The sequence below is a fragment of the Anguilla anguilla genome, chromosome 1 (genome assembly GCF_013347855.1).
Source record: "Anguilla anguilla isolate fAngAng1 chromosome 1, fAngAng1.pri, whole genome shotgun sequence".
Classification (NCBI taxonomy): Eukaryota; Metazoa; Chordata; class Actinopteri; order Anguilliformes; family Anguillidae; genus Anguilla; species Anguilla anguilla.
This window is the reverse complement of record NC_049201.1, coordinates 85,057,887-85,082,384: the sequence shown is the minus strand read 5'-3', so window position 1 is coordinate 85,082,384 and position 24,498 is coordinate 85,057,887. Positions and strand designations below refer to the sequence as shown.

The 24,498-nt window shown below is 46.5% G+C and overlaps 1 protein-coding gene across 5 annotated transcripts in view; it reads left to right on the top strand.

The window, feature by feature from the left end:
• The window catches only part of si:dkey-238d18.4 (TBC1 domain family member 15), a 28,470-nt gene extending 4,074 nt beyond the window's left edge, over positions 1-24,396 (top strand). For 3 of the 5 annotated variants that reach the window (XM_035419103.1, XM_035419092.1, XM_035419081.1), the window contains exons 5-13: positions 11,975-12,160; positions 12,598-12,716; positions 13,332-13,435; positions 16,512-16,579; positions 17,135-17,281; positions 18,775-18,865; positions 20,331-20,479; positions 20,870-21,011; positions 21,806-24,396. In XM_035419103.1, the coding sequence (XP_035274994.1) occupies positions 11,975-12,160; positions 12,598-12,716; positions 13,332-13,435; positions 16,512-16,579; positions 17,135-17,281; positions 18,775-18,865; positions 20,331-20,479; positions 20,870-21,011; positions 21,806-21,968 (1,169 nt within the window). In that variant the 3' untranslated portion in view covers positions 21,969-24,396. Of the gene's footprint in view, positions 1-6,306; positions 7,031-11,974; positions 12,161-12,597; positions 12,717-13,331; positions 13,436-16,511; positions 16,580-17,134; positions 17,282-18,774; positions 18,866-20,330; positions 20,480-20,869; positions 21,012-21,805 lie in introns of those variants that run through there. The other 2 variants (XM_035419112.1, XM_035419122.1) reach the window with 2 other exon arrangements.
• The last annotated feature ends 102 nt before the right edge of the window (positions 24,397-24,498 follow it).

Here is a 24,498-nt window from a genome sequence, read left to right as displayed (position 1 = left end):
CCCGTTAGCGCACAAAACACATTTGGGAAACAACTAGCCTAAATTGACTAAAGTTTGTTGTTTGGTAGGGAGATCAAACCTGTTTTGGCGATCTTTCAGAAATCATATTTTCAGTCTGACAGTTTATTCTTCATGCATAATGTCATAAATGCAACAGTATAGTCAAATAACAACATATAAATCGCAAAATTTCCAGAATATAACTGTTGTTTCCTATAATACGGTTTTAAAAATTAGTCGCTTCCCTCCGCATGTAATCACTGTCGTTGGAGAGAAACGCATCATCACCTGTGCGACTTTGAGGGTGGGGTTATCTGTTTTCCTTCAACAACATCAGTACAACGAATATACTGTACGCATTTACTGGTGTGTATTGTTATGGGATGCGTCATTTAATGAAAAGTGTACTCTCAAAACCCAATACGTGCCAAAATGTCTCAGTTTCAAACATACCGGCCCCGTGGCTTCCAAATTCCATTGCAGTTGGGGACTGGGATCGACCAGGCTCATGTCCCCATTTTCAACCTAATTTTAATAAAGAACACCCATTCGTAAAACTAAAATCCTTTATACCATACTGTAGACGTGGTCTTGGAGAAAAGGGGACACTGAGATAACACGACAAAACCTCACTGTGCTGCACAGGATCTGACGGAAAGAAGAGCAACTCGGTACAGCGCAGTCTGTCCACATGGCAGCGTCGGAGACAAAGGGTGATACGCCAGGGCTCGACGTAGAGTGCGTTAGGGCCAGAGACTGTAAAAAATATGGACAAAGCTACTGTGACGTCACCCATTGACTCTCCGTGGGTCTCTAAAACACGTTTTGAAGCTCAATGGCGGGCGCGGCCATTTTCTCGATTTGGAGCCAAAACCATAGAGTTAAGCGGTCTTGTGATTTTTACAATTTGATTGACAGTCCGGTGCGGAAAAGCCCATCAACCTGAACGAGGCTAGCTGACTGTCTGCCGTTATGTTTTAAAATATATTATCAGATGTTTACGGAGTTTAATTTCCATCCGTGACTGTACTGTGTCATGTAATCACGTTATATGTATGACATTAAAAATACAATTAGGCTATGTTCAGTTATCTTCAATTTATGTTTCTCAGCAAAACGAATATGCTTAGCTAGCATATCAGCTTGCCAGTGAGCTAGGTAGGCTATCCGTGGTTAGCTCACGCATTAGCAATATGAACCACAGGGGAAGAACATTGACTACACTGATGGTCAATCAATCGGGGATGTGTAGGCTACTGGTGATTTGACTAGGCTAATTTTCGTATAACTGTCTGGTAGATCTGCTGTTAACCGAGCAAGTTATCGTCGTAGGTTTTCGCCAGTCAGTTAATGAGCCTGCTACTACTAGCTACTCCATCGCCGTTTGTGGCGTTCACTTGCTGGGTGACGCTAGCTGACCGATCATTCGCAAATCACTTTCTACCGAATAAAAATTAACACTGTCAGCGGTGATTAACAAATCTACCAAGTATTTTAATAACTGATCTGCAGGCGTGTAAATATGACAACGCACTTTGTACAGCAAGTTTTCCACCTGGTGCATGAAGACAAAAATAATGTAGCCTACGTTGAATTTCTCATTATTATTAGGCTATTATTTTTTTCTTGTAAATCATCAAAACCAATGGAGAAAAGCCAATATACGCAAGGAGCCCCCAGAACCGATTCTGAGAACCACTGTCTTAAATGCCTAGCTTGTCGGTCTCTTAAATGCTAAAAACATGTTCCTTTCTAAATGCCGAGATGGTTAATTTCGTTAAATTCTGTGTGTGTGATTTCATCGTGTGTTGTATATTCAGCAAATGAACCTTGGGACTCTTAATTCGCTTCGTGAAACTGAAAAAGTGTTTATCCCAAAATCGGGATTATAGTAGCTTTGTCACATGCGTGAAGCATGGCCCAGGTAGACATTTACGGAATGTACACGACTGACAAGCCGCCAAACACGTCTGACAGATTGAATGTTCGGTTAAGGTTAGCTAGCTAGTCAAATTGCTTGGTAGCCGAAGTTGCGAACTGTTTTAGCATAGGCTACTACTGGACCACCAAATATAGCAAGCTGATTACGCTTTCTGCCAAGTAATTATTTTGTTAAGTAGGCTAAAGGAAATAGTAAAAATGACTCGGCTACCAAAAAACTTAAGAGGAGGATTATTTTATGGTCGTCTAGTGCAGCTGTAAATAGCATACGCCATAATGAAATCACCACGAAATGGGATGCCTGCATTTTCAGACTTAGCACAGGCGGACCGTAGCCGGAGCCGCAATGTCAAGGCCAAGAGGCGCCACCGCCCACCCCAGTGACCATAGACTGTAACCCCTACTGTAGCTGAGACCTTTGCAGTAATCCGGAAGTGACGCAAGCTGTACCTCATTGGTCCAGAACAAATATTGGCACTGTGCCCAAATGACGCAATAAATCATGAAATCGACCCATGGACAGTCATAAGACGAATAAAATACACCTATTATGACTATTTGTTCTTGTGAGAAAAAATTATTGACTTTGTATTTTGATTGCATTTGTACCGTAGACTTACATGGAAACCGGATATGAAAACACCTATACTGGAGCCATCCGTAGTGGCGCTAGTGAGCAACCAGGAACTACAACACCAGGAAATGAGCTTCAAAAACGAAGTCTGGTTTTGGCCTCTTGGTTAGGGCACACGGTGGGGAGAGTGACGTACGCCACACACACACACATCACTGCTAAAAACAAACTGATCTGGGTTCCAACCGCACTGTGGATCTCATTAAGACCGAGAGCCTGGACAATGAAGAGCTGGGATATGTAGCCAGTTTTCATCCTGACCCAATGAAAACAGAGACAGATGATGATGATGATGATGATGATGATGATGACGAAGGAGGCTACAGAGCAGGACTTGGACCTGCAAGATAATAAACGTGTTGATATTAAATCCGATCAAATTAAGTATGAATCCAGTGACTGTTCAGTGAGTGATCTCATGAATAGCAGTAAGGAATCTTTGATACACTCTCAGTGTGTGAAGTCTTTCAATCAGCCTAGTCCTTTAAATCAACACATGATGAGTCATAGAAGTGACACACACTACAAATGCACCCAATGTGAGAAGTGTTTGATCTAGTTTAAATAAACACCTGGAAATTCATACAGGTGAAGAGCCTTACAAATGTACTCAATGTGGAAAGGGTTTCTGCCTTGGAAGTGTTTTAAAAAAACATTTGAGAATCCATACAGGTGTAAAGCCCTGCAAAAGCATTGATTGTGGGAGGTGTTATATGAATGAATCTGATTTAAACGAACGCCTGAAAACTCATGCTAGTAAAAAGCCCTGCAAATGTGTCCATTGTGGGAAGGGTTTTAGATATGCATCTAGTTTAAAGGCACACCTGAGAAATAATACAAGTGACGCATCCTACGACTGTACTAAGTGTACGAGGGGTTTCAGGTATAAATGTGGGTTTGTTGAACACCTGAAAATTCAAAAAGTCATTCAAATGTATTCAGTGTGGCAAGTGTTTTGAATTAATGTCCAGTTTACTTAACTCATACAAGTGACACTCCCTACAAATGTACTCAGTGTGGGAAGTGTTTCCAAAAAAGATCTAGTCTAAATAAACACCTGATAATTCGTACAGGTGAAAAGCCTTATAGATGTACTCAGTGTTGGAAGTGCTTTAACATCAAATATAATTTAAATCAGCACCTGAAAATTCATTCTGGTGAAAAGCCCCACAAATGTATTCATTGTGGGAAGTGTTTCTGCCAAAAACCTAGCTTAAAGCAACACCTGAGAATTCATTCTGGTGAAATGCCCCACAAATGTATTCATTGTGGGAAGTGTTATATATTTGAATGTCATTTAAATGCACACCTGAGAATTCATACCGGTGAAAGGCCCTTCAAATGTACTCTTTGTGGGAAGTGTTATAGATATGCATCTTCATTAAAAAACCACCTGAGAATTCATAAAGGGGAAAAGCCCTTCAAATGTACTGATTGTGGGAAGGATTTTTTGCCAAAAACCTAGCTTAAAGCAACACCTGAGAATTCATTCTAGTGAAAAGCCCCACAAATGTATTCATTGTGGTAAGTGTTATATATATATGAATGTCATTTAAATGCACACCTGAGAATTCATACCGGTGAAAAGCCCTTCAAATGTACTGATTGTGGAAAGTGTTATAGATATGCATCTTCATTAACAAACCACCTGAGAATTCATAAAGGGGAAGGGCCCTTCAAATGTACTCATTGTGGGAAGTGTTATAGATGCGCATCTTCATTAACAAACCACCTGAGGATTCATAAAGGGGAAGGGGGAATTGCTGGAGCCTATCGCAGCGTGCATTGGGCGAGAGGCAGGCACGCACCCTGGACAGGCTGCCAATTTGTCGCAAGGCATTCTCGTGTCAAGATCAGGAAAATTCACAATTTGTGACTAACCACTGACAAAGACGACTTGATTTTCTATTCTGTGATATGTTTCCGTGTGATTGACTTTTGATTATCTGCATTAAAAGCCCTAACTGTTGCTTATGTTACATGCAGAAATGTAGTGAAATCTAATGAGTCTTCTCCCTCATGGGAGCTGGGCTCCCATGCCAAAGGTTGCAGGTTCAGTTCCAAGGTAGAGCACTGCCGTTCTCCCTTGAGCACAGTAACTATGTGAATTGCATCGCTATATGGCCTAATGTATAAAGCGTTATTGTGTAAAAAGGAAACAATTGTACAAATTGCTCTGGATTTCTGCTGAGTGGGAGTTGTGGAATGTTGGCTAATGTTGTCTGGTTCTAATTTACATACACTGACTGCTTGGTTGTAAATGGGATGGTTTGCCAGCTTACTGCAAACCTGTTTTTGGTTTAAAAGTGGTAGAAGTAAATAAATAAATAAACCGTAAGAAAAATACATGAAATTGTTTCTGTGAGAATGAATGTTCATTGGGGTGCTCTGTCTCAGATTTATTTGTGAGGAGTAATGTGGTAAAAACTTCACAATTAAGCATCTAATGGTAAATGGACTGCATTTATATAGCACTTTTATCCAAAGCGCTTTGGATACAATTAATGCCTCATTCACACACACACACACACACACACACACACACACACACACACTGAAAGGCAGCCATGCAAGGTACCAATCAGCTCATTGGGAGCAATTGGGGGCGACATAGCTCAGGAGGTAAGACCGATTGTCTGGCAGTCGGAGGGTTGCCGGTTCAAACCCCGCCCTAGGCGTGTCGAAGTGTCCTTGAGCAAGACACCTAACCCCTAACTGCTCTGGCGAATGAGAGGCATCAATTGTAAAGCGCTTTGGATAAAAGCGCTATATAAATGCAGTCCATTTAGCAATTATGGGGTTAGGTATCTTGCTCAGGGACACTTCGACACGCCCAGGGCGGGGATCGAACCGGCAACCCCTCTGACTGCCAGACAACCGCTCTTGCCTCCTGAGCTGTGTCGCCCCATCTATTTGGCATGTCAGGTATGTCATCAGGCGGCTAGGGCTGTAGTCCGGGGGTGTTCGAACCCTGAGGCCATTGGCAGGCCGTGCTACGGTACATTCTCATCTGAAATCAGCACTGGGATTACCACCGGAGCCCTGAGGGTGGCCATTGGCAGGCCGTGCTACGGTACATTCTCATCTGAAATCAGCACTGGGATTACCACCGGAGCCCTGAGGGTGGCCATTGGCAGGCCGTGCTACGGTACATTCTCATCTGAAATCAGCACTGGGATTACCACCGGAGCCCTGAGGGTGGCCGCTGGAGTTTCATCACTAGATATTTAATTCAGTCAGAAGTAAATCTCTCTTACTGCTAATTTCATGTTTTTTAATTGCTTTATAGAGATGGTAAAAACTCTTGACTGCCAAGTATGCTTATAAGAGAACTGCTATTAATAATATGGCGTTTGTGTTTTACCATGCAATTTTGGCCGCTGCTGAAATGCTGAAAATGTTGTGCAACATAACTCATTTTAATTGCATTGTACAAATTATACTGAAGACAATTAAACTGACCCGAGTAAGAGAGATACTCGACAATTCTGCTTCAAAAGTGTTCTTCTAGTTATAAAACTTGTGTTTGCGATGATGACAGATACTTTAATCAAAATCTATTGAAGAAAGGGAATATATGAAACTAAAAAAGACTCGGCAAACCTTCCTTTAATTAAAGATGCAGAATAATATGCATAGGTTCTAGCTAACATCTTTACTGCTTCGTTGCTTTTACTGTGGTTCTTCAACTGGGAAAATCTCAGTATAAATCCAAATGAAGTTCATTACTTTCCCAGGAACAGGCTGCCCTGATACATATATAGGCTGGACAACCACAAGAGGGGGTAAACCGCAGCAGAAAGGACTATGCAGCCACAGAACGTAAACCAGGCTTTGAACTCGGATGAGAGGATCAACGTAGTAAGGCTCCAGTCATATGATTTGGCGGGGGTGGCGGGGGTCGGGATTTCCAGTATATGGACAGCACAGGATTGTAAGAGCCCCTCAGTTGTTGGCTGATGAGAATGGGTAGAATGTACTCGTAATGAGTTCTATTTGAGAGACACAAGCCAAATGGACTTCTAGACAGGACAAACTACCCCGGACAGTCAGAGACATTTAGAAGTTGGATGGCAAGCAGTCTAAAGCGGTTGCAATAATGTCACAAAAAACAAACAAACAGATTTACTTTGCAAGTTTTTAAGACCGGCGCTTGACTGTGCGGGAAACGGTGGAAACCAAAGGAGAAAGGAGGGTTCTGTCGCTCGCACGTGGGTGCCCACGCAAAAGCGGGTGCCGGAGTAAAACATTTGGTGGAAATGAATAACACCGTGACTGGATACGATGGAAGGGACGCAAGAACTAAGGAAAACGACTCGCCAGCGAAGCAATTTGCAGGAGCATCAACATCCACTCCTATCCCTGGGAAGACTCCTCCGCTTGGGTTACCTGGGGTTATGGACGCGGAAGGGAGAGTGGACGAGTCAAGGCTGCGGGCGTACATCGTGAAAAACGGCAAGTCTATTTGATGTCTTGAGCTCACCAGCTAGGGTTTTAACGGTGTCACTGAGAGCTAAGTTAATGTCTTGCCGCGATAAAGGATTTAAGTTTACCTAAAGTTATTTGAAAATGAATCCAATCTTAAAATACCGAGCTTATCCGGTTCTCTTGTTGCACATCAGTTCATTTGTGAAATTTACTCTGCCGGCGTATTCAGTGTTTTTTTTTTCTCCTGCATGGTCCATGTTCTCCTTAAAAGACTCTCGCTCCCAACTGCAAATTTCTAGATACTATGCATTGTAACTGTAGCCTACTAGAATGTTTGAGTCTTAAGTCTTTATCTAACTGCTCCTTTCGCCCGTTCATATTTCCCAAGCCTTCTGTTTAAAATGCATGTCCACGCGAGAATAGCTACGCAATTCAAACTCACCTATTTTGTTTTGTCAAGGACAAGTAGCCTATGCGGAAGACACAGAGTACATTAAAATGCCCGGTCGCTTTGCATGTTTAATGCATTCTATTTTTTAGCAGTACATTGACTTCAAATCTGGATTCACTCAATCAGGCTATACTTTCAATGTTTATGATTTTTTTGACTGCTGAACGTATCCTAGGACTGTATACAGAGGGTTCCTGCCCCATGTCCCATAAAGCTGTATTCCTTCTTTATCTTTATTGTGCATCTGAAACCTTAATTACTACATTGCATTACATTACATTAATTTAGTAGATGCTTTTATCCAGCAAAATTATTTCTATAATGTTTTTTTAATGGGAACTCCCATTTATTTTGCATTTTGACATGAGTTGGCTGTAAAAGCTAGACTGAAGAAGAACATCTTGACCTGAACATGTAGACAGTGTCTCTAGTGAAGAGTTAGAGTGACAGAAAGTTCCAGATACATTTGCAAGTATAGCTGAATAATACCAAATTTATTTGCTCGGTGTATTTGAGAAAAAACTTTTCACAAAGGATATGCTATAAAAAAATGAAGATAAATGCAAAGACAAAATCAAAGGGAAAAAGGTAAAGGAAAACAGGAGACTTTAATGAAGGTCCAGACTTCACCAGCCTCGTTTGAGGGGCCCTAAGCATGATTTAATTTGGGTCCCCCCCCCCCCCCCCCCCCCCCCACTCAATTTTAAATGATATATAGATTTCAGAATAATTAGGGGGTCCCCTGGCGATCGCAAGTCCCTAAGCAGTCACTTATGTCAGCCATTGGGTTGGGCTGGCCGTGATGCCAACTGTCAATATGAGGGCCAACTGTCGATGCAAGAGGAGATGACCGCCCAGAGGTGCCGTTAAAATCTATGGGGTTGTGCCTCCTCAGGGCTGCCTGCCCCCCGACTCTGCGTTACATGAACCCAATGAAGCGTTCATCTGTTCCCCGATCTCTCATTGGTCACGCTCTGGCCGCTGCCAAGCCTGTTTACTGCTCCTCCAGCGCAGCGAGGAGAATGGGGTGGGGGTGGGGGGGGCAGGTCCGCGGAGCCGTTTCGAATGGATGTCCCTGACGGCTGGTCCGTCCGCGGCCCAGTTCCTGAGTCAGGCGGCAGTCAGGTGACGGGTCCCCCCCGCAGCGATACGGGAGGGGGGAGGGGGGGGAGCAGCGAGCTTACGGACGGTGCTGAGAGAGACCGGTCTTGCAGGCGCCTGGTGCCTAGCTCGTTGGCACGCCCCTAAGCAGGAACGCGCAAACAGATCAAACAGAGGCTCTACGGTGTGAGGCTTTACAGTGTGCAGCTCTACGGTGTGTGGCTCTACGGTGTGAGGCTCTACGGTGTGACAGCTTTACGGTGTGCGGCTCTACGGTGTGATAGCTTTACGGTGTGCGGCTCTACGGTGTGTGGCTTTACGGTGTGCAGCTCTATGGTGTGAGGCTCTTTACGGTGTGAGGCTCTACGGTGTAACAGCTTTACGGTGTGACAGCTTTACAGTGTGCGACTCTACGGTGTGAGGCTCTACGGTGTGCGGCTCTACGGTGTGAGGCTCTACCGCGTGCGGATTTACGGTGTGACAGCTCTACGGTGTGCGGCTCTACGGTGTAACAGCTTTACGGTGTGAGGCTCTACGGTGTGACAGCTTTACGGTGTGAGGCTCTACGGTGTGACAGCTTTATGGTGTGAGGCTCTACGGTGTGACAGCTTTACGGTGTGAGGCTTTACGGTGTGACAGCTTTACGGTGTGCGGCTCTACGGTGTGCGGCTTTACGGTGTGACAGCTCTACGGTGTGCAGCTCTACGGTGTGTGGCTCTACGGTGTGACAGCTTTACAGTGTGCAGCTCTACGGTGTGCGGCTCTACGGTGTGAGGCTCTACGGTGTGACAGCTTTACAGTGTGCAGCTCTACGGTGTGCGGCTCTACGGTGTGAGGCTCTACCGTGTGTGGCTCTACGGTGTGACAGCTTTACAGTGTGCAGCTCTACGGTGTGCAGCTCTACGGTGTAACAGCTCTACGGTGTGCGGCTTTACGGTGTGACAGCTCTACGGTGTGCAGCTCTACGGTGTGCGGCTCTACGGTGTGAGGCTCTACCGTGTGCGGCTTTACGGTGTGACAGCTCTACGGTGTGCGGCTCTACGGTGTGAGGCTTTACGGTGTGCAGCTCTACCGTGTGCGGCTCTACCGTGTTCGGCTCTGCAGTGTGGGGCTCTACGGTGTGCGGCAAGGACGCGGTTGGGCCCTTTGAGGCTTGTGGGAAACTCGGGAAGATCATGAGGTTCAGATATGAAGCATCTGCAACTGTACAGTTATTAAAGAAGCTAATGCAGTTTTCACCTCGCAGAGTACAAATACGCATTCGTGCACTTTTGTACTGGACCAGTATTTACTCACATACAGACACACATGCACACACACTCACACACGCACACGGACACACACATACGCTTGCATGCACACACACACACACACACACACACACAGCATATGTCCTACATTTGATCACTGACGCAACAGTGGTCTTATCTGTGTGTTTAAACCATCCATTCTCTGTGCTCATGGGACGTCTGTGGAATGTCATGTTGGACTTTGGTCCATCAAACAAGTCAATATCAGATCACATCTTTCATCCTGTTGTGCCTTCAGTCTTGGTTGTAGATATTCTGGTGTTGGGGATTACAACACATTTATACTTAATGCATCTTATTATATATATATATATATATATATATATTTTTTTTTTTTTCTGGTTTATTTCTTTCTGTTGTGTTTGTGATTTGCTGAGATTAGAAAAAATCTTCAGTCAAACGAGGAGGGGAAAAAATGGAAAAATTGACAAAAAGAGGAATGAGGAGGGAGATAATGACAAGATCAGTGGTAGGGAGGGGTCTGGCTCTTGAGGGGTGGGAAAGAGTTTGCTCACCCATGGACCTGCTGGAAGGCTGCTTAATATTTGTATTTAGGCAACTATGAGATGGTCTTGTCTGTAGGAACTTGCACGCTTTCCTATTTTATATAAAATGTATTTATACAGCTGGATGCTTTACTCAATTACGATCCCAGTTCTCCACCCGTTATACTGTACTGCTGATTCTCCATTTGGGAATCAAGCCTGCAACCTCTCGTTTTCAAGCGCGGATACATAACCCTGGTGCGCTACTCCACTCCTGTCTTGCGCTTTGTTTCTGGAATCCTGCTACGCGCTTCTCTCTCTCTCGCTCTCTCTCTTGCTCGCTCTCTCACTCTCTCTCTCGCTTGCTCTTTCTCTCTCTCTCTCTCTCGCTCTCTCTCTCTGTCTCTCTCGGTCTCTCTCTTGCTCGCTCTCTCACTCTCTCTTGCTTTTATTTATTTATTTTTTTTCTTCTTTTTTTTTAATTGAGTGTTTTGGTTTCTTCATTTTTATTTTTTTGTTTATCTTTTTTTGGTTTCTGTTTTTTCTTTCAGTGAATGTTTTGGTTTTCTTGTTGGTGCCTGGGGTTTTGTGTAGGTCATGGGGTTGGGGTTTCTTTGTCTTGAAAAAATGGCTTTTGAGGTCTTGTGAAGATTGGTAGAATGGTGAATAAAGCAGACCTTAAAAGTCAAAAAGTCTCTTGCTTTCTCTCTTGCTCTCTCGCTCTCTCTTGCTCTCTCTCTCTCTCTCTCACTCTCTCTCTCTTGCTTTCTCGCTCTATCGCTCTCTCTTGCTCTCTCTCTCTGTCTCTCTCTCTCTCTCTTGCTTGCTCTGTCTCTCTCGCTCTCTCTCTCTCTCTCTCTCTCTCTCCCCCCCTCCCTCCCTCCCTCAGATGCCAGCGTGTGAATTGGATCAGTGTTTCCTTACATCCGTGACACGATAGGCAGCGAGGCTTTGTGAGATCATGTGCCCAGAGGTTACATAAACGCCTGACTGTGGTCATAAGGAAAAGGGATAAAGCTCCCGGCAGGAAGCATTCTTCGGCTGCTGTGTGTACGTCGCAGGCCTTGTCTCTCCCCTCACGTAGCTTTTTGTTCCTGTATGAGAGCTCACTAATGCATATTATATACATAGGATATACATCACATAAAACATTTGTGACATATATCAAGCTGACCTCCCCTCTACTGACCCATTGCTCTCTTATTTGAATTCTTTTCAATTTCTTTGAATATGTAACCGCTGTTGGAGATCCAGGGCGTTGTCTCGTTTGATCATTGTAATTATTGCATATCACCCCGGTTATGCTGTGATCATTGTAATTATTGCATATTTCTGCCATAAATAGCTGCATGTATTATATAGATTTATAATATCCTCCTGAGACCCGGCAGTGTATTTATTTTCAAAAGTATTATTTTATTTTTACTGAATGACCCTTCACAGTTTGAACTAGCTGTGCATTGGTTTGTTAAATAGCCTGTAATGAATGTTGGATTTAGGAGTCGACCGTGAACCTTTTTTTTGAGTTGGGGGGGGGGGGGTTTCTCAGGCACAAGTTTGGGAGCCCCCCCCCCCCTTGGATAACTGGCACATGACGCGTCTCCTCCCTCTCCTGTTTCCCCAGGGGGCGTGTCCCCTTCTGAGCGCGCACAGGCGTGGCGCTTCCTGTTCGGCATGTTCCCCTGCAGCTCCACCGCTCTGGAGCGCCCCCTGCTGCAGGAGCAGCTGGCGGTGCGGTACCGGGTCATGAAGAGGAAGTGGCAGCGGCTGCTTCCTGGCTGCGTGCGCTTGCGCCTGAACGGCACCGACGGTGACTGCCGCAGCGGCTCGCGGTTTTACCGCCACGCCCGTGCGCTTTTCCTTTCCCACGCGCTCTGTCCTTCCGTCGCCATAGCAACGTATCCTCCTTCCTCCTCCACCATAACGGCTGGCCATTTAAAAGTCTTTTTCTCTCTTTTTCTTATCCTTTGTACAAAATGTAATTTTGCTCAGTAATGAGTCTGAATCTGCCCATTTTCTGCTTGACTGCAATTGTAATTTGACAGTGGTATATGAACACTGAGTGCAGTATCTCTGAATCTAAACAAGTTTGTGAGTGTCTTGGAGACTGAAGGAAGTGTGAAAGTTTTTTGTGAGCATCTGTATGCGTCCCCTCTGCCTGCTTTTCCTTCTGCCACACCAAGCTCGCGCTTCCTCAGTCTCAGCTGTGTTGACACGCCGCTCCCTGCCCCCCCTGCTCTACTGTAGCCGAGCTGGTTGCCGCGGTGAAGTACTATGAGCAAAGGAAGAAGGCGGCTCAGGAACTGTGCCAAGAGCAGAGCGAGGAGGTCAGGGAGAGACTGTCCTTCCTGGAACTGCAGGCACAGGTAAATCAGCCAGCCGGTCCAAAAATGCTCAGCATGGTAGCCTAATTAAAGGAAGCGCATATATATATGTATGTATATATATATATATATACACACACACACATACATACATACATGCATGCTTTCAACTACGGCTTCATTTGTTTTCTTGAAACAAATTAAGAAAACAAATGAAATCAATTTGGCATCGTACTACACTTTACATAATGACATTCTCCAGCATCTCATTGAATTTAAATTTTCAAACCAAAGGATATCACCAAATGTCCAATACAAGTATGCCTTATTCTTACTGACAGGACATGCATGCTGCAAGTTTAACGCTTCATGAACGCTGAATGTATGAGGAAAATCAGTCTAGGCGGCAGTTCTACTGTGGGTGTGAGCCACCCTTACACTGCCATTGGCTCCACCTAAGAGATGTTATTAGCCCGCTGAGCTAAGGACCAAGGTCCACTGCAAAGGGTCCCAATGGTGCTCTTATTGCATAAGGGGGTGACCTCACGTCCCGTATCAGGTGCTCTCCCGCTAACGCGCGTCTCTTGTTGCTGTCGTTGCGATCGTGTGTACGTTTCCTGCTTTTGCCTCGTGTCGCCTGTGCAAACGTTGGTTTAGGTCGTTTTTGAGCGGGTCGCTTTTGACCTGGAGGAGCTGCAGGAGGCCGTACGCATCATCGACAAGGACGTCCCGCGGACCGACCGAGACCTGGCCTACTACCTGTGAGTGCCCCTCACCACCCCCATTAACAGTCCCAGAATGCACTGCAGAGAAGGGCAAAACCACGCCAGAATAAGCTAAACGCGTGTTATATTGTAATATTCATCCTCAGCATCATTTATCATAATAGCGATTTGGTCACCTAGAAGGCCACTGTGGCGAAAACACATGGATTCCTCATTCAAAAATGAATATCACTACAGATGGACATGCGGCTGACCACTGTCCAGATTCAATACCAGGCTGTGGTCCATGTGTTAGAACAGCACCTTATCAGGATAAGCAAACACATACACATACATACATGCATACTGTACATACACATACATGCATACTGTACATACACATACATACATACATACATACACATACATACATGCATACTGTACATACACATACATGCATACTGTATATACACATACATACATGCATACTGTACATACACATACATACATACATACATGCATACTGTACATACACATACATACATGCATACTGTACATACACATACATACATGCATACTGTAAATACACATACATACATACATACAGGAAACTCCACCACCTCAACGTCGCTCTACTCCTCATCCACTGGGTTCACAGTTTCCTCACCAACAGACCACAAGCTGTCAGAGTCTGCACAGTAAGATCTTCCACCATCATCACCAACACCGGAGCCCCACAGGGCTGTGTGCTGAGCCCCTTCCTGTTACACACTCTACACCAACGACTGCACCAGCCCCTCACCCATCACCACATACTTCAAATACTCTGATGACACAGCCATACTTGCACTCCTCAATGATAATAACTAGGTTACAGCCTACCAGCACTCCATATCCCACTTCACACAGTGGTGCACAGACAACTACCCTCAGATAAATATTGCCAAGACAAAAGAAATGGTCATCACAAACCCCAGTCCACACCATACAGTCCACAAGACCACATGTATCAATAATGAAACTGTTGAACTGGTTAACTTCTTCAAATATCTCAGACTCACTCTGGAGATACACCACTGACATCCATAAACGCAGCCAGCAAAGACTTTCAGTCATACGGAAACTAAGAGCACTTTCTGTTGCACCTCACCTTCTGTCACTACTGTACAAAAGCATCATCCAGCCCATCTTACTCTACTGCTCACCCTGTTTCTTCACCATGTTAACTGCCACAAACAGGAACAAACTCACCCGCATCACACATCACACAACGACCTCATAAATCATTGAACTTCCCACCCAAAACCTCTCAGAGCTCAACAACAAAGCCCTAACACACAGAGCACTCACCATAGCGCACGACCCCACACACCCCCTCAACCCACTCTTCTCACTCCTTCCATCTGGCCGCAGGTACAGGTCTCTGACCTGGAAACGGGCCCGTTTTAAAAAGAGTTTTGTCCCCTCTGCTACCGAGGTGCTGAACAAACTGCCTCGCTGAATGTCAGGTGTATTATATGTATGTATCTAGGTATTTATTACTGTATGTATCTATGTATTTATTATATGTGTGTTATATGTATATACTGTACTGTATGTATCTATGTATTTATGTGAGGCTGCAAGGCAAACTGTGAAAACAAATTTCCCCTTGGGGACAATAAAGTATTGTATTGTATTGTATACATACATACACACACATACTGTACATACACATACATACATACATACTGTACATACATGCATGCATGCATATATACATACGTACAGACATACTATACATACGTACATACAAACATACATACATACATGCATGCATGCATACTGTACATACATACATACATGCATACTGTACATACATACATACATACATACATACTGTCCATACATGCATGCATACATACAAACTGTACTTGCATGCATGCATACTATACATACATGCATGCATGCATACATACATACTGTACATGCATGCATGCATGCATAAAATACATACATGCATGCATGCATACATATATACATACATACATCTTAATATAGTTTTTTATTGTAAAGCGAACAGAATGGGGTGACTATGTTAAAGTACCATTCATTTACAAAAGATGTATTTTTTGGGTTTTACTTAACGTGTGATTTAAGGGGTGAATAAATGAAATGCTCCTGCTGGGGCAGAGAATTCTTCTCATATCTCAATTTTATCTTGTCCGAGTTTTGTCTGTTCTAGGCCCATGTATCGAATCTTATGAAAGCTGAGCTGCTGTCTCTCTTAAAGTGTTAACTAAGTTGAGCCCTTCCTGTGCAGTGAGTGATTGGCAGTATTAGGGCTTCAATAGGAGCTGCACAACTGTGCCACAGGCCTATGATGTAATCAACTGGCCGACATCCCACATCTTAATGCACAACGTGGTTTTTGCCCAGTGTGTTTGCACACAAGGGAGATTTAAACTCAACAGAAGACAAGGTGTCCTTAGAAGGGTGTTGGCAATAAGCCCAGCACAGCTTTTTAAAAACACATCAGCAGGTTCCTGTTTGCTTGTGTGCACTTTAAACAGAGATAAGATATATCACACGTCTCTCGTTACCTGGAGCTGTGGCTATAGGCCACATCATATCGAGTTGTGCAAATAAGATGGAAGAAAGGTCTGTCTCGGGCCTTGCCTTGGTATGATTGCGTTTACCTGAAATGCAAATGAGGGCAAACACACTTTCTGAGAGGCCACACTGGTTAGTCACATTGGCAAAGATAGACTGATGATACTGACGGAGACAATGTCTGTCAGTATTCGCTGTGAATACAGAAACCAGTTTAATAGTGCGTACGTTGCTCGCAGCCCTTTCGCTAGTTCTGCGTGATCATGTGACTTTTGAGGATTTGGCGAATGTGTTGCATATTTCAGAAAATCGTTGACAATGGGGGTCTTGTAAATGCCTCTCGCTTTAACGGGCCTTACTTCTCTTGACTCTGGAATGGAGAGGGTCAGCAGCTGTGAACTATCGAGGCGTTTCATACCGTTGTAACGGTACTTGAGCTTTGTAATCGGAGAGATTTGACACGCGGCAGCGCACATTTAGTGCGTGACGCATTTCTTCTCAAAGGAGGTTGTTTTGTTTCTAATTTTGTTTTCTTTTGCAGTGGAGAGGGCTCCGGCAACCTTTTGGTCCTGAGAGACATTCTTATCACATATGCTGCTTTTCACCCAGGTGAAGTTTCGTCCCTGTCCCCCATGTCTTAAGTCCTTGTCCTTGTCCCTGCTCTTTGAAACACTCTACCTCAGGTTTTAATGGAACATATTATGAATACTTGATCCAGAGCCTGAGTTTTAACAAGCTGACCGCTGCTGGAGTCCCTGGTGGTTGGAGCCCCCTGGTGGTAGTGACAGGAAAAAATGATAAAGGTTAAAAATGCAGACGATGGCTCAGTTGTTGATCTTTTCCTTGATGCTTTTTCACACGGCTGTGCATTCGCCATGTCAAATGGCGCACAAAGCTGTCCTGTTATGACTGTTATGAGCTTTGGGAAGAGGAACCTCAGGCTATGCCAGGGGCCATATGGGTGTGTACACTTTTGACTCTTTTGTCTGTGCGTGGGTGTGTATGTGCGTGTGTGTGTGCGCGCATGTGTGTGTGTGTGCGTGCGTGCGTGTGCATGCGTGTGTGTGCGCGTGCGTGTGTGTGCGTGTGCGGATGTGCATGTGCGCGTGCATGTGCATGTGCGTGTGTGTGTACCTGGTTGTCTTGGGCTGGCCTGGGTGTCAGAGGTCAGCTATGCCCAGGGGATGAATGACCTCTGCAGCCGCTTCCTGGAGGTGCTGGACTCTGAGGTGGACACGTACTGGAGCTTTGCGTGCTACATGGAGAAGTTCTCCCGAGACTTCAGGGCCGACGGGCTGCACCGCAAGATCGGTGAGATTTTATAAAAATATTCTGACCAGGGCTGCCCAATCCTGTCCCTGGAGATCTACCATCTCACAAAACATGCCTCGTTCTGACCAGGGCTGCCCAACCCTGTCTCTGGAGATCTACCATCTCACAAAACATGCCTCGATCTGACCAGGGCTGCCCAATCCTGTCCCTGGAGATCTACCATCTCACAAAACATGCCTCGTTCTGACCAGGGCTGCCCAATCCTGTCCCTGGAGATCTGCCATCTCACAAAGCATGCCTCGTTCTGACCAGGGCTGCCCAATCCTGTCCCTGGAGATCTACCATCTCACAAAACATGCCTCGTTCTGACCAGGGCTGCCCAACCCTGTCCCTGGAGATCTACCATCTCACAAAGCGTGCCTCGTTCTGACCAGGGCTGCCCAATCCTGTCCCTGGAGATCTACCATCTCACAAAACATGCCTCGTTCTGACCAGGGCTGCCCAACCCTGTCCCTGGAGATCTGCCATCTCACAAAACATGCCTCGTTCTGACCAGGGCTGCCCAATCCTGTCCCTGGAGATCTGCCATCTCACAAAGCGTGCCTCGATCTGACCAGGGCTGCCCAATCCTGTCCCTGGAGATCTACCATCTCACAAAACATGCCTTGTTCTGACCAGGGCTGCCCAATCCTGTCCCTGGAGATCTACCATCTCACAAAACATGCCTCGTTCTGACCAGGGCTGCCCAATCCTGTCCCTGGAGATCTACCATCTCACAAAACATGCCTCGATCTGACCAGGGCTGCCCAATCCTGTCCCTGGAGATCTACCATCTCACAAAACATGCCTCGTTCTGACCAGGGCTGCCCAATCCTGTCCCTGGAGATCTACCATCTCACAAAACATGCCTCGTTCTGACCAGGGCTGCCCAACCCTGTCCCTGGAGATCTGCCATCTCACAAAGCATGCCTCGATCTGACCAGGGCTGCCCAATCCTGTCCCTGGAGATCTACCATCTCACAAAACATGCCTCGTTCTGACCAGGGCTGCCCAACCCTGTCCCTGGAGATCTACCATCTCACAAAACATGCCTCGTTCTGACCAGGGCTGCCCAATCCTGTCCCTGGAGATCTACCATCTCACAAAACATGCCTCGTTCTGACCAGGGCTGCCCAATCCTGTCCCTGGAGATCTACCATCTCACAAAGCGTGCCTCGTTCTGACCAGGGCTGCCCAATCCTGTCCCTGGAGATCTACCATCTCACAAAACATGCCTCGATCTGACCAGGGCTGCCCAATCCTGTCCCTGGAGATCTACCATCTCACCAACATGCCTTGTTCGACTGCGGGAGATCTCATTGTGCTGCTAATTAGTAGAAACAGGCATCCCAAATTCGGCTTGAATTGAAAATCTCCTTGAACTCAAGGAACTGTGTGTTGGTGCAGCCCTGTTTTAGACATACACAAAGAGCAAACTGGCGTCTTTTTATGCATATGTCATCACTGATTGGAGCCTTGGTTCTGTCACTCAGAGCTGGAGGCGGAGTTGCTGAAGGAGCTGGACCCCCAGCTCCACGCCCACTTGGTGACGGACAGCATGGACAGGCTCACCTTCTGTCACAGGTACGGCCCACGCTGTGCCCGCGGTGGCGCGCTACGCCGAAGCGCGCGGTGCTGCTTTTCACACACTGCGCAGCGTCTCTAAGACCTGCTACGTGCTCTACAGGAGGAACGCATGCAACGATGCGCCGAGCAGCGCAAGGGGCGTTTCTCGCCTTCTCGCGTAGCGAAATGCGTCGTCTAAATTTCATAACGCTGTGCAGACGTGGGGTGCAGTTCGGCACGCTTCTATTAGAGGGGCTGAATGTAAACACTGTTCAACCAAGGGCACTACAAACGAAGCGGGGATTATTTCCGATGCTTCGAAAAATTAGATCAGCCTGGGCTGCAGCCTCGTGGATTAGCGTTGTATAACCTCAGATAGGGCTGAAAGAGGCCGGTTAACGTGCATTTGGAATATCAGCAAAGAGCTTGTGCGTGTCCCGAATCTGCATTGGCGTTTGCATTCCTAGCTTAGAGTACGTACCAGGCCTAACACTGTACACAGTTGGCTCTGGGGTTATGATTACACACAGCTGTGCCATTGCTGTACCCAGCTCATTGTGCTGTCACGGTATGTTTTCCTGTTGGGTTAACTGTTTATATAACTGTCTATATGAGCGCGCTGAGATGGGCAGTGTTGCTCCATGACTGGGTATTACAGTAAGATTATTCTCTGCTGTTGTTCCACACTGAGTGGTTGTTCTGGTCTGCTGTGTTTCTCCACGCTGGTCTGCACTGTGCTCCCATTTTGTTCCACCAGTTCTCTTATATTTTTTGGTCCACCATGTTGTTCAATGCTGCCCATTGGTTTTGGTGCACTGTGTTGTTGAATGCTGTCTGTTGGTTTTGGTCCATCATGTTGTCTTATGCTGTCTGTTGGTTTTGGTCCATAATGTTGTTCTGTGCTGGCCATTGGTTTTGGTGCACTGTGTTGCTGCCCATTGGTTTTTGTGCACTGTGCTGATGTATTCCTTGATTCTGGTTTGCTGTGCCATTGTACACTGTGCTGCTCTGTGATGTGCTGTTGTACACTGTGCTGCCATGTGCCATGCCGTTGTACACTGTGCTGCCCTGTGCTGTGCTGTTGTACACTGTGCTGCCCTGTGCTGTGCTGTTGTACACTGTGCTGCCCTGTGCTGTGCTGTTGTACACTGTGCTGCCCTGTGCTGTGCTGTTGTACACTGTGTTGCCCTGTGCTGTGCTGTTGTACACTGTGCTGCCCTGTGTTGTGCCGTTGTACACTGTGCTGCCCTGTGCTGTGCTGTTGTACACTGTGCTACCCTGTGCTGTGCCGTTGTACACTGTGCTGCCCTGTGCTCTGCTGTTGTGCACTGTGCTGCCCTGTGCCATGCCGTTGTACACTGTGCTGCCCTATGCTGTGCTGTTGTGCACTGTGCTGCCCTGTGCTGTGCTGTTGTGCACTGTGCTGCCCTGTGCTGTGCCCTGCTGTGCACTGTGCTGCCCTGTGCTGTGCCCTGCTGTGCAGATGGCTGCTCCTGGGCTTTCAGAGGGAGTTCGAGCACAGCGACGCTCTGCGGCTCTTCGAGATCCTGAGCTGTGACCATCTGGAGCTCATCTCCCAGCAGGTGGACCGTGCTCACTACAGGGAGCGGCTGGCCTGCAAGCTGAGCCTGGGTGAGACCTGCGACCCCCCCCCCCCACCCCTCCAGTGTGCTGCCCTTGTTTCGCACCCCCCCCCCTTTGATCTCTAACCACCAAATTTCTGATCGACACCTCTGATCTCCCCAATTTGTGACTCCATTTGTATGTATATCTATGTCAAAATAAAATAATACACTTAAATGTATGGAAGCCCTATAATTTCTTTTAGCACAGCAGAAACAGAATTTTTTTAACCTGTCTAATTTCCAAAGGGCTGCTTCTACCTGTTCTTAGAACAATTACATTTCGGAAATAAGATGGGAACCTTGGCAGTTAGAGGCATTTTAAGAGAGCAGCTTTTGGGCAGGCGGCAGGCTGACTGAGTGGAGCCGGGCTTTAACCCCCGGGGGTCTGTGCTTTCAGACGACCGGCCGGCCTCCGAGGCCCAGGCGGTCAACGCGGAGTTCACCTTCGAGCTGTTCATCTGCGCCGCCATCCTGCTGCAGCACCGCGACGCCCTGCTGCGGAGCCGCAGCGAGGTGCAGCTCATCCAGTTCACCAGCAGGTGCGCGCGCAACGCGTCCTCGCCGCCGCCGCCGGCGTCCAGCCGCTTCACGCTCACGGCTGCGGCCGGAGCACGCGTGCGCTACGTCTGCACTCACGCACGTCGGCTCTGCGTGACGTATTTGTGCCGCTGTCCGCCTAAGTTCTGGGACTTAACTGGTTCATGTTAATCGATGCAATGCGAGACAGAGAAGGGACATGTACGGCAGCCCTGAGGTGCCAAAAATAATGGCAAAATGAGGATGTGAGAAACTTGCGGTCACCATTGGTTTTGTATTTGCGCTTGCCAATTTGGTGCTTGCAACTTTCCTAATGTTACTGCATTTTCCCATTTCTGCTTTTATAAACGTATCCGTGGTTTCCCATTTGTGCTCTTTCTAATTTGTTCCTCTTGCGCGATTTGTTTGTGCGTTTCACATTCGCTGTTGCATTTGCTGCATCAGGACGTCTTAAGCAACGTGTTCAGTACTACTCAGCTGAGTTGAGTAGATTTAGCATCACCAGCCACCTCCACCCCAGCAGGCAAACTCCTATTGGACCCCTGTCTGTGCCAGCCGTTTCTCTGTTACTGTTCCACGAATCGGCTGCCGCTGCCCCCTGGTGGCAGGAACATCCCTCAGTTTGGCATTATGTTAATAATAATGTTTATTATCTTCGGTGCCACACCTCAGCTGTTTGCATTTGAGCCGCCATCGTGCCAATTTGCCGAACCGCGGTTGGACAGACAGACGGGTGGGTGGGTGGGTGGGAAGAGTCCATAACCCTCTCTCATGTCCTCCCTCGTCCCTCATACAGTCTGCAGGGGACGCTGGACCTCAACAGCGTCCTGAAGAAAGCGGAGGACCACTTCTACAACTACTGCAAGAGGTCGGCCTGGGACCACCTGAGCGACGGCTGCCGGTCTCGCAGGAGCAAAGAGGACCAGTTCATCCACCAGCTCCGCAACCTCTTCTCCTGAACCCGCGGAAGGGTCGGGGCGGGGTTTGGAACATTCCGGAAACTCCCCATTGGGATTGGTTAAAACCTGCTGAATCAGAGGACTGTTCTAAATGTCCTCCAATACTCTCTGCTCTTTTTACAACTCCACCCACCACTCCGCTCCCCCCCGTCCGTCCGTCCATCTAAAATCATGCTGCTTTCACCAAACTCCTCCCCCTAAACTTTGTCATGTTATTTGAAATGATGTCACATGTTTACGTGTTCAGTTCACTTGTGTGTTCAAACTGGTATTTATTTTATAGGTAATGAAGGAAGCTGAGTACGTATCTTCTAAAGACATGGGAAGTGGAAGAAAGGGCTGATAACATATTTCTGGGACAGTGAGTTTTCTCTGGGGGTGTGACAGGAAATGACATCCTGTCATCAGAGCGCTCCTGTCTCTGGTGGGAAGGGGACTTGCACACAGCATAGCAGGAGCCATTTTTAAGCCGTGTTTTTAGCAGTCTCTGCTTTTTTTGGGGAACTGGTATTTTGTGGAAGTCGTAGGCCCCGACCAAGAGCGTGACTTTGAGTTTGAATACTGAGGGGGTTGAATTGCGTACCCCCTGGAGAACTGCAAAGTTCTAGGGAGGTCCGGGGGGATGCCCCCCCCCCACCCAGAAATTTGTTTATAAAAGCTGTGAAATGATATTTACTGGTGAATTCTATGGAGAAAATACTTACTGACTACTGATCAGAATATCCCAATCACAACATGAAATCGCCATCTTTATCGCATTACTTTATTTTTCTCATCATGCTATATCATTGGGGAGTTATTTGGTCTGTTTTTTAATATTGGGGGAGTTGTAACCCCCCCCCCCCAGCCCCCATAAATCCCGCCCTTGGCCCCGAGTCTCAGTCCGTCGGTCTGAGATGGCGGCTGGTCGCTGCGTCACTCTGAAACGGTGCGTAATAATAGCGCAGACTTCACGCGCGATGCCGTGGTCTCTGAGACAGGCCGTGGACCGCTGCCAGGCGGGGGCTCTTTCTAGAAGACCCCCCCCCCAGCACCAGGAGAGAGCGGTCTCCGCTGTCAGCCGCCCAGAAATAGCCCTGGCCGGGAAACTGCTTCTGCACTGGAAAGATCAAGATGCATGCTGGGCCACCAAAGGCCTACACTTTCACAGGTAGAGATCTTTAAATTATTTTTTTTTTTTTGGTTTGTCAATCGTACAAAAGACGGGGCCCACGGAATTTTGTGGGCCAAGGAATTTTAAAGACCTCGGGTAATCCATTTTTAAGGCACAAGAGAAACCTTTCCCAAAATTCTCCTGTTCCCTGTTAACCCATACAGATGATTATCCAGGTCCTTTCCTCTGGCTGCCGGGGGGGTCCTTTCCTCTGGCTGCCGGGGGGGTCCTTTCCTCTGGCTGCCCAGGCACCTGCTGGGCCCAGAGACGTGTACTACGTTTGGTCAACATGTTTCACTGTGGAAAGGACCTCGAATGTTCTGGGTGTTTTCCACTGTAGGTGGAGGGGGGGCGGGGGGGGGGGGGTCATTCAGTGTCACTCAGTGTCCAGGACATCCCAGACAGGGTCTTCCAGACGCAGGGTAGGTGTAGTTCTCCCAAAAGCAGTCTTAGAAGGCCAGTGGCATTAGCCAGAAGGCTGAAAAGAGACAGTTAAAAGAGGGGGGGGGGGGGGGTTATTTTGAGATCGCCTTTTGACATTTCAGCTCCCAGGCAGCTAGGAGTCTGACTAAAAGAATCAGTATTTGCACGTGGGGTCGGCTGAATTTACCCTTTATGTAGTACATGAGAGGATTGGAACAATTTAATGAATTGTGGGGGAAGCGATTTTAAGTCTTTCAGCATCAAGATAGTCTCTGTTCAGCCATCGCACCACTCTTAATGAACCACCGCGGTACCCGTTTCAGATATTTCAGATTGTCTCTCAGAAACAGTGAACTTGACCTCCAGTTGTGGTCACCAGTGGTAGAATTCCTTTCCAATGAGTACACTTGTACTTGGATTTGGAACATACCAATAATATTATCATTGCTGTTATCATTGCTGCTGACACCACATACTCTTTATTCTGGGGTAAAATAATGCTTAAGAAGGTTTTTAATAAGTCACTGTCTAAATAGGTATTTGCCTTACATGTTTGCATTGAAGCGTGGATGACATGGGTATTTGTGTTTCTTTAGAATGTAGCAATTCATATTGATCAAATGATTATTTAAAGACATTAAAGCATAGAATTGTATGCTCCTAGTATTTTCTCTCCGTTGTGATACTATATGTACAATGATGTTGCACGCTCGTATGCTTTTACCCAGAATTATGTATTGTGATACATAATTATGGTATTCACAATATGCTCTATATGGCGTGATGTTCTGTATGTGTCACTTGTTTTATTATGATTATCAAAGTGTGTTCAATAAAAATGTCAACAAAACATTTCAGTGGCCTCATTTAGTGCCCGCCCTGGTATGACTATTATTAAATTATACATATTAAAAGTGACGTCTTCAGTTGGTTATGGTATGAGCTGGGTATGAG